The following is a 19,410-nucleotide window of genomic DNA, read 5'->3' as shown; positions in this document are numbered from 1 at the left end:
TCTTGATTGTTAATGGTGGATTGAAATGTACAGAGTCGGAAATTTAGATGGCCCAAAATTTAGGAAATACAGGGTGTACACGAAAGGAAAATATTTTCCAATTTTCTAATGTTTGGTTGGCTTAAATGTTTTGGAATCGAGAGAAGCAGAAACATTTTCCAAAACTCTTTCTCAACCTTCCTCACCCTCACCAACCCAACCCACCACTTCTCTCCAAAAAAAGCTTTTTTTTCACATTTCAGTTTTTCCGCCACCCACCCTACTACCCCTCTACCTCCCCCCACCGCACCCTCACCCCCTCACCTGCGCCCACCCCAACCACCACCACGCACAAAAAAAATTACTTTTTTTTTTGTAATTCAAATTCCTGTTTTTTCATTTTTCTGCACCACTCACCCCCTACAAATTGTTTACTTATTTTTTTATAATTTCAAATTTCTATTTTTTTTTATTTTTTTGCTCCCCTCCCCCCTCCCGGAAAAAATATTTTTTAAATATATTTTTCAGTTTTAGTTTTTTTATTTATCGATTTAAAGGTTCAAAATTTTACAAGTTCCAAAATTATGAGTTCGGAGGTTTATGTGTTTGGAAGTTTAGAAATTATAAAGTTTACGGGTTCGAAATTCCACGGTTTCGTAAGTTCAGCGTTCGAAAGTTCATGAAATTTGTGGGTTCGGAAGGTTGTTGGTTTGAAAGTTTATGACTTCATGTTTATTATATCTAAATTACTTATGAATAATCTTGAGAAATCATTTTCCTTAATTTGCGTACCAAACACCGAAAAATGAATAAGATTATTACTTATTTTCCAAGAAAATATTTTCTTGAAAAATATTTTCCTTTATACCAAACACACCCATAAAAAGCAAAGAAACTGACTAGCCGGTACTATTTTAACAAAAGAAGAAACTGTTGATGGAAAAATTATGAATTAGGACTAGTAGACTAAGTTATATACATTGATAATGTAAAATTCTTTTGCATCACTAGTGTAATTTAACTTGTTATGGGTCAGCGATGAATGCTTATTAAATAGATTACATACAATTAACTTTTAAGTGACATGACTGTATAAATATTTTTATAAAGTTAGTGCACAGAACTTAAATTCGGACTGACATAATAGAATATCGATCCAGCCCGCTCAGGCTTTCTTGCTTTGAGAGGCTTACAAAAGCTTTTCATTTTAAGCATGCTCGTTGAACATCTGCAGAAAGCTGAAGATTTGATAACACTACAGTGCAATAATAAGATCACAAACGACCAAATACAAGGTTACTTTTCTATATTACTGGTACAACATGTTATATGTTACTTGACCAACTCCATACTAAAATCCCAAAGCCTTTTAGCTAAATCCATGTCCTTAGCCTTTGCTGTTGTTGTCGCCAAATTGTTGTCCAGAAAATATTCACCACTTACTCCCTTCACTTGTGGATGCAACGCAAGATAACAGGTGGTTGATGCTCCCTATAGAAGAAGAAACACGGACATTAAAAACGTCATTTGCCATGGCATCATGATTTGTATTCTTTCAGTGAATCATATTCTTGCCGTCTTGGTCTGATCAAAGGTCATGCGCGTCAAAAGAGTATTAGACACGTTAGTCTGTATTGAGTAGCAACAAATCATTCTGGTTTTGTTTTGTGACTTACCTCCGGGAATTTATTTTTTTTGGTCAGGTTCCGTTTTCTTAAATTTCCCATGTACATACCAGGGAATTTTAGCAGAGATGAGACTGATGAATATTTATCTAACAGATTAATGATCCTAAGAAAAAAGCCTGTGATAGCAAGAACGGATGCTGTATGCCTATATTATTTAGGCATTTGCCCCAGCATGAGCAAAACTAATTGTTCAAGAAGATGTCAAAATTCTCTGCACGGTGTATAGATTTGCAAAATAATAGATCTATTTGAAATACAAATTATAGATCTGTGCATACTTCAAATTTAAATGCTTCAATGTGAAACATACCTGTTGTACATTTTTAAGCACAAGTTTTCCAAGGTTGCTCACAAGACCTGTAATAAGAAGAAAGGAATATTTCATGTTCGCTTCTCATCAGGCAGCACGCGAGACAAACATTACACTTAAATATTCTACAATGACTGTGGGCTTAGAATTATATATGAAGACTTTCTGAAGTTAAATGTCACAAAAATGTGTATCTCAGAAAGCTATGCAAAGTCAGCAAGGAGACAGCCTGGTGGCTCAATAACGGCCAACAGACTTAGTGCCAGAGTTTAATTCCAGCCCCCTCTCCTCCCAAAATTTGTAGTGGTCAAGTTCATAACAATCCCCCTCCCTTTCCAACCCACCTTGAGGAATAAATAAAAACAAAGAGAAAAAGAGGAAAGAGCTAGAGTCATTTGTCAACACAGACTAAGGATTACTTTTGTCAAATGTGGGGAAAATAGGGCGATGACACACCACAAATCTACAAATCAAAATGCGACTGCCTTTTCTCATTATGCTAGGAGTTAGCATTAGTAAGAGGACAGATGCTTTATTCCAGACATAAAGAAGATAGATAACATACTGCATATACAATTCATATAAATCAGACACCAACCACTAGATAGAAAAAAAAAAGAAGAAAGGAGAATCTCACCATCAAAAACACCCATGTGACGGAAAAGATTGGTTGTGATCATTCCAGGATGAAGTGAATTTGCAGTTATTTCTGCCCCATCTTCCTGTTCGAAACAACGAATAGAGTTCAATTGAGTGGCATGGACCCTCATCTAAAGCTATGGTTGGGCTACAGAAGTAAGAGACTCCAAACCAAGAATTTTCTTAATGTGCAAAAAGGCCCAAGAACCGCTAAGAGAAAATCAGAATTAAAAGCTGTGTGTAATTATCTTCTGAAAGAACACCTTTAAGCGTCTGGTAAGCTCATTCGCGTGCAGTATGTTAGCCAGCTTTGATTGGCCATATGCACCGAAGCTGTTGTAGCTGCGCATAAGATAACAACAACATAGACAATTAAAATCAATTCTCCATGGGGCAAGACTATTTTTGTCATTTAATCATAATCATGGCTATGCAGATTAAAGTGAAAAAGACAGCAATGAATCGTCAATTTTAGCATGAAAATTTTGTCTTCTTTGGTTGGTACAATAGTTGTAATGAGCAACTATTAAGATTGAAAGAAACCAAACAAGATAAGTGATCAGTTAAATGATATGATAAAAAATTAGGGATAGTCTGAAATAATTCATTAAAGTTAAAATACAGATAGCATAACTCCAGTACTCTCCAGGTAACAACAGCAGTCAACAGAATTAACAAGAGAGATGGTCAACCAAGACCTTGTAACGAATTGCAAGTACTCATCCTGGTATGATAACATCGAAAATCTATGGTATTAAATATATACACTTTCAGGGAACTACTGGCGCTTTAGATAGGAAATTGTGAAAATTCCAGGATGATTAAAGAAGTCATCAAAAAAGTGATGGTTTGAGTAAACACATGTTTCTCTTACAATATGGAGAACTTTCTGAAAATTAGGCAATAAAATTTAATCAGATTACCTTTTGCTGTCATTAATTTTGTCAAACCGAACTCCCTCGCGATATGCAAATCGATGAGCCTCTGATGCAACATTCACAATCCTTCCCTCTCTCTTTGTCTTACGTGCTGTCTCCTTCATCTTGTCCAACAACAAATTCGTCAAAAGAAAATGACCTGCAAACACAAGAAAATTAATTATGGCTAAGACAAATAAATAGCAAGAATGTCTTGAAAGCTTACTTTTAGAATCATCGCCCGCCTATCATCTATCTACAACTTACTACCAACCTTGTAAGATTTGCCATGTGTGTGTTGTATTACAGAAGAGTAGGATGACAAAGTATACAAAAGGGACATTAATTGCCTGCTTACCAGTGTGATTCTACAATCATGCTTTATCTCCTTTGTATCACTGTTGCATATACAAGTTAAAGCAGGTCTCAGATGGTCTTTTATGTATGCATTTTATAACATAAGCCTAAGATGTCAAAGTTGAGAATCGACTATTGATCTCTTTTCAGCTAGAACTGAATCTTCATCTCAGTAAAATCAGGAAGGGAGATACATTTAGATTAGATGCTTTAATTTTTAAATGAACTGTTGCTGGAACCAAAAAAAGAAGATAAAAGAACATGCAAGTATTCTATGATTTACTGCAAAACATCAACAATATCTTCTCCATATAGCATGACCAAATTATGCTTTTCCTCATTCTGTGATCGATATATACGCAGAAACATAAATCTATCAAATAGTTTTTACCTAGATGATTTGTAGCAAATTGCAGCTCTATGTTGTCTTTTGAGAGCATAAAGGGAGTTGCCATCACTCCTGCATTATTACTTTCAAAGAAGAAAATGGTTAAATGACCTACTGTACGGAGATATATGAAGAGGGAAGGGGTTCACGCAGAGAATAAAGCTACTTAAAAGAAATATGGGGAGTAAACTGCAGTCTTCAGATACGTGATTACCACTCTTACATTAAAAGGTTCAATGGGCGACCTGATGATTTAAAGTCAGAAGCAAATTTCTTCACTGATGCCAATGAGCTAAGATCTAACTCCATCGTATCAACTTTAGCAGCAGGGATTTCTTTAACTATTGTTTCTTTAACATCTTTGCCAGCAGCCATATTCCTGACAGCCATGATAACATGAACTCCACGCAAAGCAAGAACACGGCTAGTTTCAGAACCAATACCACTTGATGCTCCTGCAAATGGATGTTCATGAGCAAACCAGATACTGCTAAATGCTTAACATTTCCTGCCTCCCTGCCTCTTAATAAAGATATTGCACACACTTTACCTAAGAGATTCCAATGTGTAATCTCAACTGTATAAAAAGCCAGTTCACTCAAACATGCGTATTTACATTAGTATTGTCCATTTAACTGTTTTCCACAGATCACTAGTAGCCATAGTATGGAAAATGAAGAAGAGGTAAACATAAGAATGTATTATCGATTAAAGTTAACCAATATAGAAATTTTCTACTTCACACTTGGTGATAATAGACCGATTGCTTCAACTGCATTTACAGATTGCAGCTTCTACAATAGTCTAATCTATATGTGGACCAATTTTTGCATCAGCTGGGCCACATAAGGAATTGCCTGATGACTACTTTATGGAATTCAATATTTCATTAGCTTTTCAGAAATTCAATTACCAATTCTGTTGGTCTGGTGCAAAATGAAGTTGAAATTGAATATTGTCAGCAATCAACTTTAATTTATTGGTTCATACCCTTAATCCATGAAGGTGTCACCCTTGTTTAATTTAACATATTAAAGTAAATAGTTGTATGCACCAACAATAGTAATGATCGAGATTGCGTATGGCCTAGTGGTCAATGAAGTGGGGAGAACTCGTCTCAGGTTCAAATGCCAGCGGAGACAAAAACCACTAGGTCATTTCTTTCTATATATACAAGTCTTTAGCTGGTACATGTACCTGTTGCTGGTGGGAGGATTAGTCGAGGTGCGCGCAACGATTATAAAAAAAATAGTAACGATCGAGATCAAATTAAACCATTATAGGCATAAATCCAAAAGGGAATTTTCAAGAGCGTAAAATGAAGGAAGCATAGTGGAACCTGTAACAATGGCAGTGAGACCAGAGCCATCAATTCCTTGAGTAACTTCCCCAGCAGTGGAATTATACGATAACCCAGATGCCCCTTTTCTCCTGAAAAACCACATTTTAGTTTTCTTGTCTGTGTTGTAGATAAATGGGAGAGGAAAATAGTGCAGAAGTTAGCTTTGCTTAATGACACGGAAAACTGTGTATTAAAAGCATACACTAAATCAAATTAGGACTTGCATGTCTGACTGACACGGAAGTAGCAGCAAAACTAAAAATAAAAATTGCAGTTGTCTGTCCAAGAATGTGAATGTACCAGCCAGGTGCGGCGCCTATGTTGCCAAGTGGAAGTGCTAGCCTACACATTTGCCCAATCTATATACTGTACATTTTTCCAATTTAAACAAGTTTGTATCTTATTGGTTTTCGCATGAATTTTTTTCCCCTTTTGAGAGAATTCTTGTGTGAAATTTATTTTTTCTCCTTTCATTTTTTGTAACAACATTAATATTTTCTTCCAACTTTAAACTTTGAATGTTTCCTTTATCATATCTCAAAATCCGATAATTAACAAGTGATCTTATATGCAAAGTCTATTTATACCCTCATATTATAAACCTTTTACTTTTTTTAGATTTTTTTTGTGGTATCATTTATGTTATTGACTTATCTTTCATATTTTAATCCAATAATTTTACAAACTAATGTTGTTGATAACAAATTAACACAATCAACAACAACAACATCAATTCCACTAGTAGGGTCTGGGAATGTTAGGGTGTTTGCAGATCTTACCCTTACTCCTCCGAGGAACAAATTAACACAATAGACATTCAATATTGGTATAGTAAATTTTAATCAAAGACCAATTAATTATTTATGTAGTAAATATATTTTTGGACAAAATATAGAAATTGAAAGATTTTTGAGAAGAACAAATAAAATAGATAGGGAAGGAATGGAATAACGCATGATAATTTCATATATTTCGTTATGGGAGGAAGGTCAAGATTAAGGAAAATATGGAATATATATTTGATACATTATGAAAGAGGATATGAGAGATTTCAAACATTAAATATGAAAAGATATTGATTCTAATACGATTGAAATATTTTTTGACGTCGGGATTTAGTGCATAACAAATGTCCACATTTAATGGAAATATCTTAGTAATGTGTTGATTAAGAGAGTGTTATGATTGAATTGTTGCAACTTTTTGAAAGGGAAAAAGATATAGTAACAAACATAAGAGATCAAAAAATATTTGTCCAAGCTCTACTAGCGTATGGAAATAGATTTTAAATTGGAAATTCATTTTGCTATAAATCTGAATTGAGATACTATGATTATGTCAAGTAAAGTATTGTTGGGAATGTACAATAAAATAATGTTATGAAAAGAGAATTCTACAAAAGAAGATTTGCTGAAATCCAAGAAGATCAAGATGCTAAAATCATTCATGGAAGGATATTAATTATGAATGTAGAGCACGTATGGAAATAAAATAATTCAAAATCTATCAATCACATAAGATGAAATTAAATTACATTTCATTTGGAAAGAATTTGAATTCAATGTGAACTAGAAGTAATAATTAGGTAACAGAGATTATGAAAATTCGAGGTAGAAGAGAGTTATGAAAAGATTTAAAATTTAGAACTTTAAAAATTTGAATTTACATATTATGGTTATGTGAAGAAAAATATTATTGGACACTTTAAAAATTATGGGGGGAAAACCGTCATGAAAAGAGAATGTGAAGAAGATTTATTGAATCCAGGAAGATCAAGTTGCTAAAATCATTTATGAAAGGATATTAATAATGACTATAGCATAAAAGGAAATAAAATAATACAAATCCACATTGACATGAGATTAAATCAAATTATATTTAATTTGAAAAGTATTTGAATTCATTTAGAATTGGAGGTAGAAAATTATTTTACTCGATTTCTTGAGTCAACAAAGGACATTTAGAAATCTAATAAAAAGGAAATATTATTATAAAAAAAACTAAGTTAGAAATATTGTAAATTAGTGATTATAATTTAATCGTGAAACCTTTTATATTTTTGATCATTCGTAAAATTCAGTTGTGCACGTGACCAAGGTAATACAATTTGAACTTTTAGAAATATATGTTTCTTTTGGAATACTAAATGCAAGTTCATTATAGTATTTCTTTTATATGATAACGATCATTTAAAGAGTTAAATTTTATCGAACAAACAAATTGAAAAGCAAAATTATGGTCATTACATAGTAACTAATACTATGACATTGGAAAATTGTTTGTTGCTTGGCTTATAGTCGGGTTCAATGATAGTTAGATCATTAGAACTTTCTCGTATAATTAAATTAATAGTAAACAACGTATAGTTTATATACGAACATGCACGTACAATTAGGATTTTTTTTACATACAGTAAATAATAATTTATCTGTGGTGTAACATTACTTGTTAGTATACACATTACTCATCCCATTTTCATGTTATGTCGAGGTTTGACTAGTTAGTGATTTTATTTTTAATGTAAAAATCTAATATTTATACATAAATAGATGGTTATCGAGAAAAAATGAAACAAGAAGTATCTTTTGAGAGTAGTATTTTGGACATAATTAGAACAATTTAATTAACCACTATATATCAACTTTAAAATAAGATAATTACGCCTCAATTTCAAATTAAACTACGTGCACCTATTTTGCTCCACTTAACTATTATATTTCGAAGTTACCACAATATTCATATTATCTATTTTGTTTCAAAAGAAAAGAAAAAAATAATAAATAATATGATAAGCAAAAATAAAAGAAAAATTCTAATATAATAAAAATTGTGATGAGATGTATAGAAATTTTCTTTAATAGCAGTTAAAGTGCCAATGCGGACAAACAACAAATGGAAAAACTAAATAAATTGATATAATATTTGGCAGTAAAAGAGGTTAGTAGCTCCCTCCTAAATCCAGCAGCCACCATTGCCGTTGAGATAGAGAGCCCTAAACCTGGTAAACTACCATTGACACTCACGTGCCAATAACACCTCTCTCTTACAACAAACAGAAACCAGATATATATACATACATACATTTACAGAAACTGCTCTTCCTCCTATCGTGGAAGAATAAAAAAAAAACAAAAAACCCTAAACGAGCCAAAAAAAGAATAAAATTCCCTTTCTTCCTAGCTGAAAACCCTATATATTCCTCTGGGGTTTTGTATTCTCCATCTCTTATTTCTGCGGCGTTGCATTGTTTCCTCAGGTATCCTTTCATTTTCGTTTTCACTTTTTGATTTTGGGTTTAATTACTTCTGTTAGAGAAGAAGAATTTAATTACCTATGTTAATTGTTGATAACTACCTCTTTGTAAAGTAAAGATTGGTTCTTTATTGGTTTCTTGGTTTTAATTTCGTGTAAAAATCGAGTTGCTTTATATGGTTTTCCAATTGGTGAATATTCATTGGGGTTAAATGGAGAAAATGTTGACGGGTTTATTCATTTGGTAGCTATTGAGGTGAAAATTGAAGGTTTTTGATACTTCTCTGTCAAATGTTCATTTCTGGGGATTGTTTAATTTTTTATGACGGTGGTCTCCAGGCCAGCTTGCTCGCACCTCGTCTACTCTGCCGGGTACCTGCTACCTCCCGCTGGCACAGGTACCGGGTAACTCTGTCCACCAAGCTGAGGTAGATGGAAAGAAATCAGAAATCACCTAGTGGGTTTTGTGGGGATTGTTTATTGTTTTTCCTTTTCTACTTCTTAGTTTTGCCCCTTCTTTTTTTTGGGGAGGGGGGAGGAAGAGACAGGTGGTGGCAGTGAGGTTTGGAACTTGTTATTGTCCTATGGGAATGAATTCTAGGGGATGATGTCGCAGGACTGTGAAGAAAGAATAAATGAAGTAAGAAAAGCAAGTAAAGATAGAAGTAAGACCCTTAATTGGATGTTCACATAGGCAACAAAATGCAAATGAACCACTGACCTCCTATTTAGATTCATATATGGGGTTTTGTGGGGGAGGGTGGGGGGGTTAATTAATGTAACTTGATCAATTTGCTGCGTTTTTTTATTTTGAGCGGAACTAATGAAACCATCTCCTTGGAGGTGCATGTCTTATTGGAATTCGGAAAAGTTTACTTACGAAGGTTTTGCTGTCTGTTACTTATGCTCGTCTTCTGAATGAATAAAGTTTCTGTCTTATTCACTACATTTACACTTTTTAGATTTTACCTTTATTCTTGCATTAGTTCTGAGAAGGCCTATAAACAGTTTTGCTCGGATCGGGCAGCTCATGTCGGGAGGTCCTATGGCGATCGTCAAACCAGAGGTATGAGCGACCATAAATTTTTATGTTCAAACGACACTTGGCTGTATTTATTTATCTAGTAATAGAAGTATGAGAGACCATGAGGTATGAGCTCATGTCGCGGTTATGATCTATGTGAATTTTGGACACTCTTTTAATTTTTATTCCTTTTATGCTCAATCAATCCCATTCCGTTTAAAGGCTGTCTTGTATCAGTTGCTCTTTCAGGCTGTGAGTTGCATTCACTAGGTATTATGAGATGCCACGATTTGGGAATAGCAGTTTTTTTGTGTTAAGATGAACTGGCTCTGCTGATAGACTTTTTTTTAGACATATTTTAGATTTAAAGATGGATACTGCATGGAAGAGTTAGGTGTTTCTTAGTTTAATGATGCCATGTTGCATCACCACACAAGATATGTTGTATAGATCATTGCGCTTAAATGTTGTAAGCGTTGATCCAGTTGGAGAACTGATAATGGGCAGCTCTAATGCGGGCACTGGTGGCATAATTTTAGTTGCCATTAAGTGTTATTATTTAAAGACACTGTTATTTCTTCTGGATACTTTTTGCATGGGAAAGTCGTTTGACATCCTCTGTCACTGTCCAAGTTTTGGGCATAGATTTTTAGTGTATTTCCACTGCTCCCCATATTATATGTTCCAATCAAGTGACCTTTTCCAAATTACTCTTGCTAATTTGCTTTGCGGTTCTTCCGTACAGATGAAGTCATACATCTGGCTCCAAACAGCTGATGGTTCAATCCAACAAGTGGAGCAAGAGGTTGCCATGTATTGCCCTGTGATATGCAGGGAAGTAGCTCAAAACAGCACGGGATCCTCGAAAAATAATGCAGTTGTACTTCCTGAACGAGTCAATGCTGCTGTCTTAGGGTTAATACTGGATTTTTGTCGGTTCCATCAAGTTACTGGCCGTTCTAATAAGGTCTATTTCTTGCTTCCTTGTTAACAATGCATGTCCTCTCCCCACAATGAAGGAAAATCAGAGCTCAGTATGTTATGTGTAGGTTTTATGTAATAGGATGTTCAAGCATTTGCTTTCCACTAAGTGCAACAGTTGTCTTTTATGTATCTAGGAGCGCAAGATTTTTGATGAGAAGTACATCCGGTTAGATACCCAGAAGTTATGTGAATTGGCTTCTGCTGCTGACAGCCTTCAACTAAAGCCTGTGGTTGACCTTACAAGCCGTGCACTTGCTAGGGTGATTGAAGGCAAAACTCCCGAAGAAATACGTGAAACTTTCCATTTGCCTGATGATCTAACAGAGGTCTGTCTCGCTAGCAAAAAACTTTGATAGCTAGCTACTTCCATATTGTTTTTATTCTTACATGGAAGTGGTATTTCGTCAGGAGGAGAAGTTGGAGCCTTTGAGAAATATGACGGATGATCCACGTATCCGCCTTCTAAATCGACTCTATGCAAAAAAAAGAAAAGAATTGAATGAGAGAAAGAAACTAAAGGTACTTTGACATTTAGCTCTTGTTTGAATCTTTAATTGTGGTTACTTAAGTTGACGCTAATTATTGCGTGATTGTATATGCATCAACTATTGTTTTGCATCAATTCATTAATGGGGAACTGCTCTTCATTTACATTTTCCAGAATGTTGAGGTGGAAGAACAGCAAGTTGTAGATGAAAGATCCGTTGATGATCTTTTGTCATTCATAAATGGTGGAGATGGAGGTATATTGATGAACTTCATTGACACCCTCCGTTGTGGTGTAGAGTTGCTCTAATTTCTACATGTTATATAAGTAATATAATTTAGCTATTTGCGTACGTTAATTTCCATATATTGCCAATGACTAGATGAAGTTGTATTGCATCGCTATGTATCATTGTTTGTCGACTTCTATCTTTAGTCACCTTTTGGGTGTGAATTCTTTTGACTATATCATTATTTCTCCGGTTCTGTATTGTGGATGCTTTCTTGATGGAAACGTTAAGAGCATATTTTGCAGTGCACACAACTTTATCAATGGAGTTGCGTGTCATAGTTTGTATCTTTAGTTTGCCCAAGCTATGGTCACGGGCATGCGTCATTCTTGTGCTTTCGATGAATTCCTTGCTGCATAAATTTTTTTTCCGATAAGTAAACATATTGCTGCATATCTGCATAATCAGAAAAAATAAATTGCTGCATATTCATCATATTTGTAGTCTGTATGGTCACTGGACCTCATAATACTGTAATCTAGCTTCGTCTGAAGGATTTAACTTTTTCATTAGTACATGCACATGCACAGGTTAGCTTTTCAGTCAACGCAGAACTGTATACTTCTCATTTCTACAAGCCCCTGACATTGGATGATTTTTAACCAACATTATTGTTTTGAGAACCTTGGTCTTGATTCTGTGTCTGATAAGTTCCTTCTTTTAATTGTCTCATGGTACCTTTTTTTTTTTTTTGCAGACTCAAAGGGAGTGAGAGAAACAAAAAATAAAAAGAAAACTCGAGGGAGAAAAGAACAAGCTAGAAACAATTCTTCAAATAATGAAGCTGGAAACTGTAATAAGGTTGGCATCTCGTGGACTCTATTCTTTCTTTTATTTTTTCTGCTCACATGCGTGTAAAAGAGAGGAGAGTGTGTTACTCGGAACTATCTTTTATTTGTTTTGATCCGATCCTTGCTGGTACTCAGGAATCTAGTTGCCTTGCATCTGGCTGCCTAAATGGTGATATCAGCGACATGTCTTCTCTGAGTAGAAATTCAAAGCTGCAAAACTCGGCATCTGCAACGTTTCCATCTAAACTCGACTTTGATGACTTTGATATGGATGATGAGTTAGATCCAGTAATGCAGGAAAAAATTGACAGGTTTGCTTATCTTGACTAGAGATAGATGTGTTGTTCTACTATATGACATGATTGCATTTCTGATGTTAAATTGTTGAGTTTTAGTTTATGTTATGTTTCTTTTTCTCATAGATCTTGGTAGGATTCTTTAGGTAAAGGGAAGACTAGTTTTTTTGGCCTCTCTCTCTCTCTCTCTCTCTCTCTCTCTCTCTCTCTCTCTCTCTGGGTTCCTTCTGCTTCTTCTGAACTGTTGTGTTGCTTAGTGAACTTACTGACAGTGGATTCTGCGGAGGTTGCATACCTATCTAAGAAGCTCAGTGGAACTATCTGTTTTTTTTTTAATAAGTAACTATCGATATCCCTTCTTTCTGGCAAGACTGAAGGATTTGCATGCTTCAGGGCAATGCATGGCCTAAAGGTTAATAACTTAGCCTTTATGCGCATAACTAAACCCCCACCCCCCAAAACAAAAGGAAAGAAAAAAGAACAAAAGATAGAAAAAGGGTTGAGATAGAATATTTATCTTCCCAAAATCCCATGGAGAGTTTTTCCCCGTGATATAGCTCCCCTGGTTTAAAACTCTAGATTCTATATCTGGCTCTAATATGGGCACACCTTTGATGATCTGTCTTATCTAATTCCATGAATTTCCTCGATTTCTTTGTTTGACCTGCTTCCTTTTCTGGCATTAATTTCTTGTCTGGTTTCATATTCTGGTTGTCTTTCCTAAACATTGTGCAAACTGCAAGTTAATCAACATTATAATGCTCACATTCTTCTAGCTGGAATCTGCTTACATATCATAGTATATGGATTTATTTAATCAGTGTAGAACTGCCATCTCATCCACGAGTGATGGTGTATGGATAACAACCGATAAATCCCTAGTTATGTAGCAGAGGTTATTTTTTATTATTTATCCTTGAGAATATGTAGTAGTTCCATCAGAATTCTGTCTTTGGAGAAGGGGCTTGTTCTAGTCTCTGTGTGTGTCACTAGCAATTACTATCAATTACAGAGAGATGCTTTCCATATTACTCTTAGCATGGGCTTCTATTATCTGTATGGGGCAAGTTTTCTTTTAACTATTCCAATGGTAAAATATGGGGTTTGTAACTTGATTCTGAATTTCTAAATTGCAGGGAGGTTGAGGATTTTGCTCGGCGACTAAACTGTGACTGGCCGGAGATTTTGTCTTTGGCTCCAGAGAGGAGGCTTGGACCAATTTCCATGAATGGAAATGGTTCCTTGAAGAGATGTACAGGTAAGATTTTATCTTTCTTGAACCAAACATTTATAGAGAACTTAGAAAAAATGTAAATATTCTTCAGGAAAGATCTTGCTGAGCTGCAGTGAAATAAAGAATTCAATCCGTAGGTGATTGGAATATGCCAACAAGTACAATAATTTTTAGGCTGGTTTGAGAAGTTGAATTAAATAGTAGAATCTTAATCGTAAAAGAATATCGTAGTATGGAGCTGCCATGATTGTATCTGACATTCATTATATACCTAATGAGACAATGCCTCGGTAGTGTCAGAAATGGTTCCAGATTTAATGCAGTATAGCATTTGATTTGTTTGCATTTCCCTCAAAGAACTAAAAGCATTCCTCGAAGTCAAAACTCTCTCTCTCTTGTTTAACGTGTGTCACATTTCTGATTTCCCACAGCGATTTCTCCTGGTCGGTTCAGGGTGATCTTTAACCTAGTTTATTTCAAATTGTTGCTGTGGAAATCAGGCTTATAAGTAGTCTTATTGCTGCAGCTGACTTTTTGTAATCAGAATTTCAATGGTTCTTTGGAGTTGACATATTAGGGAAGTAATTTAGTCTGAATGCTTGTAGCTCCGTGCATGATTTTTCTCATGGCCCTGTCATTTCATTTATGAATCGTTGCTTCTAGAGCTGGGAATGTGTATTAAACTTCGTGGCTAGTTTGTGGTTGTGAACAATGATTATTTGTTGATTGTTTGCTTTGCACCTCTCCTTGAACATTTTCCACCCTAAGAAAAAAGAAAAACAGAATCACCCGAATCAATATAAGATGACTTGATAAAACAGATGTCGGCATTGTGCAAGAGAAATAAAAAGCTGACTGTTTTGTGCTAGAAGCTTGTGTCTCATTGGGAGTCTATAATCTTTGCAGCAGGTGTGGACCGAGGATAATGGTGGATAATGCGTCTTTTAGATTCAGCTTGAGCTTAACATGCCAGCGTGTCTGTCTCCGCTGTTTGCAACGATGGCTGGTAATGTTTTGTTGTTCATTGCATGTAAAGTTCTACCCTCTTGTCAAGCTGCCAAAAGTGAGTTCTTGTCGCTGTTTAAGCCGAGTGCTCAAAAGTGTAGGGAAATATCAAGATAGAAGGAAAGTTTTCGTTGTTTGTGGTTTATGGTAACTTGCATTGCATTTGCCATGCATTTCCAGACACTGAGATACAGTTTCCAATTTTGCAATAGATTCCAGATTTCTTTAAACCTGGTTTTCTATCTTCTCTGATTTGGTTCAAATGGCTGTTGTAATTCCCCCCGCCACCCCTTTGCTTTATTTTATTTCATTTCATTTTTTATTTAAATTTGCTTTTGCCTTTTCCCCTTAAAAGAAATGTATAATGACCATTTCTCTCATGAAATGGCTGCATACCTCACTGACACCAGGGTGTATAACTGTATATTATGTACAAAAAATAGATATCGTGCTTGTGTTTCTTCATTGTACAAGTAATTAGTCTAAGCTTGTGGTTAACAAACAAACGATAACCAGGCCTCGATCCCAAGCTAGTTGTATTGGCTGTTTGAACCTCAATATCATAAATTGTTCTGTATGGGTTCAGTTAATGAGGATTCATCAGTAGTTTTACGCTGGCTGTCAACTTATTCCGACTCTCTTCCTTTATCACAAGCTTATCTTATCGTAGCTGTATAGTATCTTTCTCCTGGCCCTGGCCCTGGCCCGAAACAGACAAAGCAAGCCTGCTACCTATGCCTGGAAAATTGTCTAAAAAATATATTATTATTATAGAAACGGCTAGCGAGTAGCGAGGGGTCGTAGGGGTAGTTTAGGAAATAGGGGTTATTTGGTACATCGCGTCTTTCAAAAGTTCATGTTCATGTAATTGCTTTGGTTTTTCTCCTTTTTAGCTTCATCTTTGGTTGCCATGTCTATATTTGATAGCTGCTACCAAATACGCTTAGAAATAATAAAGAATAATTTGTACATCACTGCTAACAAATATCTTTATATATGAAATTACAAATAATCTTTAGTACTTTTCACAATAATATCTTAATTTATTACCTTGCATTACCTCATGTGTTTCCATAAATTAGGTTACGGAGCTTTTTCTGAAAATTCATGGAATGCTACTGATAGTGTATCTCTTTTTGTCCCCAATTTTTCCACTTACAACATTACCAACACCTGTACGATCTATTAAATTTATTTTAACGTATTCTGGGGATTTATTTGAACACCCAAAAAGGACATAAAAGTGATACTATTAGGGAAAAAATTATAGTTACAAGTACACCCACTTTTATACTAAGGTAAAATTGTTGGGATTTTTACACATATAGCCTGTCATATTCATTGTTTACTTTTCTAGCCATATACATAATTTATACATCGATAATACATAATTATACACATATAATATACATATATTATATCTTCAATGGCTATTTTTAGTTTACACAGTTTGGTGGTCCGCTATTTGAATTAATTTTTCAATTGTTAGAGTAACAGTTATAACTAACCCACTTTATAATGTCCGTTGGGCAGTCAAATTTATGAAATGGGCCTGATTTAAATGCTTGCTAAAAATTTAATCTTAGTAGAAAATTAATTTTGATCAAATATAATTTATTCAAACTTGTTATTTCTCGACCGAAGAAGAAATTGTTCTAAAGGTGAATCATATATTATGTTGCTCTAAGTATTTTTTAAAGAATATCGGTGTAAAAAAGTTTCAAATTTGTATATGTATCGCTTTATTAAAGTAGTCTAAAGTCTAAATCGCATAAAACAAATAGATGATTAGCTTACTTATTCTATGAGACTGGTATCTAGCTTGAGATAATTACGAAGATTTTCTCATGAAATCAGAAATAAATAACCGATAGACAAAAGTTGTGTTGCAAACTGTAATTACTTATTTACAGTAGTCGCACAACAACAAATCTCCTTTTTTTATAAATACGAAGAAAATGAAAGAAAAATAAAGGTACACCCCAAAATTTAGCATAGAGTAATTGGGCTCGTGCTCAGCACGGGCTATCAGTAATTAGTGTATATATATATACATACTTGTCCATAAAATTTTATAAGTTTCTAAAAAATTTAAAAATAATTTATTTTAAAAAGTTTTGTTCCCCAACTTACAAAATTGCAATACTTTTGTAAGAAATAAAATGCATGTCTAAACATAATTTTAAATTACAAATATTATTTTTCAACTCAACTCCAAATACTTTTTTTTTTCAAAATTACAATTTTTTATGTGCAAACACCTATTTATTATTAGGGGTCGTTTGGTAGGATGCATTAGATAAATTAATGTACGCATTAACTTTGTGTATTCATAATACCATATTTGGTACACTTTTTGAACATATGCATTAGTTATGCAAGCATTAGTTGTACACCCTATTTGATATTATCCTATGCGTAACTAATGCATAAGAAACCATGGTATTAACAATACAATGGGTTTTAATACATGTATGAGCTTAGTTAAAGACAAAATTATCCTTCAAAATTTGCTTGTTTAAAATATGCTATTATATTAATGCAAGTTAGAAATAGTCCCAGAAAGTTGGAAATAAATTATATCCCTAGTAAATAAATAAATACTTAGCATATTTTTTTTATAAATAAATATTTAGTTATATACTACAATATAGGTAGACAAACCAAATATATATTTTTTAAAACCTTGTTCATGTAAAAATATTCCTCAACATATGTTTTTTTTAAAAAATAAAATAATGGATTAATTATGAAGGTATTTTTATAAACAAACAATTCTTTCAAAAATTGTGTAATGCTTTAATACATCAAACTAAATAATAAATAAAAAAATATATTAACATAACTAATGCCAGCATTACTAATACATTATATTCAACATTATTCTTATATACCCTATCAAACAAACAAGGTGCCAAACTGACACATGACCTGTTCATCTATCTTTATCCATAAAGAGAATAAAACAAAAGCAATCCGTCTAGAAATTGAAAAAACACAAAATCTATACTGAGTTTAAAATTTTCAACTATCTAAGTTACATTAAAAAAAACTCCAGCTAATTTGATAGTAAACATGGTAATTAATTTATTATAAATAGATATACTCTAATCCGTGCATAACCCTCCTAGTGCTTACTGTTTATAATGGGAGCTAGTAAACGATTGCCCGTGAATAAACATATGCTAAATATTAGACTATAATTTTTGAGAGCTTCATATAGATTGATAATTATTGTTTTCTTTTTTTAACCGGTACACACAAAATAATTTGTGATATATAATTGTTATATATATATATATATATATATATATATATATATATATTTGACGGGCATTTTTAGTTTAAGCAATTGGATGGACGACTATTTAGGTTAATTCTTCATACTTTTTCATTATTAAAAAACTTTTTGTTTTAAAAGTCCATCTTCAAAGAATCCTAAAGTTAATCTTAAACCACCTAAAATAATTGAAAAGCAAAAAATTAATAATTTTGTTTGTCCAAACTATTACCTGAAACTCAAATTTTAAAAGAAGTCTGCTTTATGATCATATTATGCTAATTAACTTGAGCAAATTTTTTGCTTAACTTATGCTGAATGATACAAAAATTCTGTTTTACAACATAAGAAATTACATATCATCTCTTCTTTGTTCTCCCTACGAGTTTTTGCATCTAAAGTTCTTCTCTTATTTTCTTCGTCTCTTTTTCTGTTTTTATAGATGTTTTGTTTTTATTAAAGGTGCTCATGCAACTATCTTCACTGTCAATTTCTTGTATATCTAAGGTAGTTAATTTTCTTTAATATGTCTTGAATACCAAAATAATTTTATTATAGTTTAATCAAAAAATTAGGTTTAATATGTGTCTTTAGTTTCTAATTGCTCCTCTTGCTCTTAACTTTGGACTTCTGTTCTGTAAGTGTTTATCTTTCTAAACTTATTCTTTCCTCAATTATACAAATTGCAATTTCTTTCCTTTGTGGATTTTGTACCACTTTTATATTAATGTCTTCATCGGTTCTTGATGTTGTGTCAATTTTTCTGACAAGAAAAATTAGGGGTTCGATTGAGCTTCTATGCTGCCCAAAGTCTCCATAGCATCGCAATGCCCATCACCAGAAAAGAATCTTAACACAAATTAAACCTGGTTTCTTTGTTTTATGCAATTCTAATTTAAGAGGAGCTGAATTATCGGTTGACGAAAATGGAGTTGGTGAGGATATTTATGACTCTGAGTGCTTCGACAACGTCGTCAATTGGATGGTAAAGTGAGTTACCGCGGAACTTCAAGAAGATTAAGTGAAATAAAGAGAGATTTTTAGTGCAAAGAGTTAAGCTACGATGGAGCAAACTGCTAATTGTCCTAGGATTCGTGTTTTCTTCGATTTTTTATTTTGTATTTTTATTAAAAAATTGCAATTTTAAC

General features: G+C 33.7%; 2 protein-coding genes across 5 annotated transcripts; one reads left to right on the top strand and one right to left on the bottom strand.

The window, feature by feature from the left end:
- Positions 1-1,130: 1,130 nt before the first annotated feature.
- LOC107823666 (short-chain dehydrogenase TIC 32, chloroplastic) lies at positions 1,131-5,985 on the bottom strand. Its single transcript, XM_016650352.2, has 9 exons — positions 5,921-5,985; positions 5,618-5,709; positions 4,502-4,733; positions 4,282-4,361; positions 3,540-3,693; positions 2,880-2,958; positions 2,615-2,699; positions 1,978-2,024; positions 1,131-1,470 (listed from the first exon to the last, which is right to left on the bottom strand). Exons 1-9 carry the CDS (start codon positions 5,968-5,970, stop codon positions 1,312-1,314), a joined length of 978 nt encoding a protein of 325 aa, XP_016505838.1. The 5' UTR covers positions 5,971-5,985; the 3' UTR covers positions 1,131-1,311.
- A 2,552-nt stretch (positions 5,986-8,537) lies between these two features.
- LOC107823667 (SKP1-like protein 21) lies at positions 8,538-15,444 on the top strand. 4 transcript variants are annotated; one of them, XM_016650353.2, is made up of 10 exons: positions 8,538-8,876; positions 9,859-9,938; positions 10,642-10,863; positions 11,015-11,206; positions 11,289-11,399; positions 11,542-11,623; positions 12,354-12,457; positions 12,583-12,758; positions 13,880-14,001; positions 14,884-15,444. In XM_016650353.2, exons 2-10 carry the CDS (start codon positions 9,903-9,905, stop codon positions 14,901-14,903), a joined length of 1,065 nt encoding a protein of 354 aa, XP_016505839.1. In that variant the 5' UTR covers positions 8,538-8,876; positions 9,859-9,902; the 3' UTR covers positions 14,904-15,444. The 4 variants fall into 4 exon arrangements, with proteins under 4 accessions (XP_016505839.1, XP_016505842.1, XP_016505841.1 ...); XM_016650356.2 differs by having other exon boundaries at positions 14,887-15,212; XM_016650355.2 differs by having other exon boundaries at positions 8,561-8,876; positions 9,881-9,938.
- The last annotated feature ends 3,966 nt before the right edge of the window (positions 15,445-19,410 follow it).

This window comes from Nicotiana tabacum, chromosome 6 (genome assembly GCF_000715075.1).
Source record: "Nicotiana tabacum cultivar K326 chromosome 6, ASM71507v2, whole genome shotgun sequence".
NCBI lineage: Eukaryota > Viridiplantae > Streptophyta > Magnoliopsida > Solanales > Solanaceae > Nicotiana > Nicotiana tabacum.
This window is presented reverse-complemented; position numbering and strand designations above follow the sequence as displayed.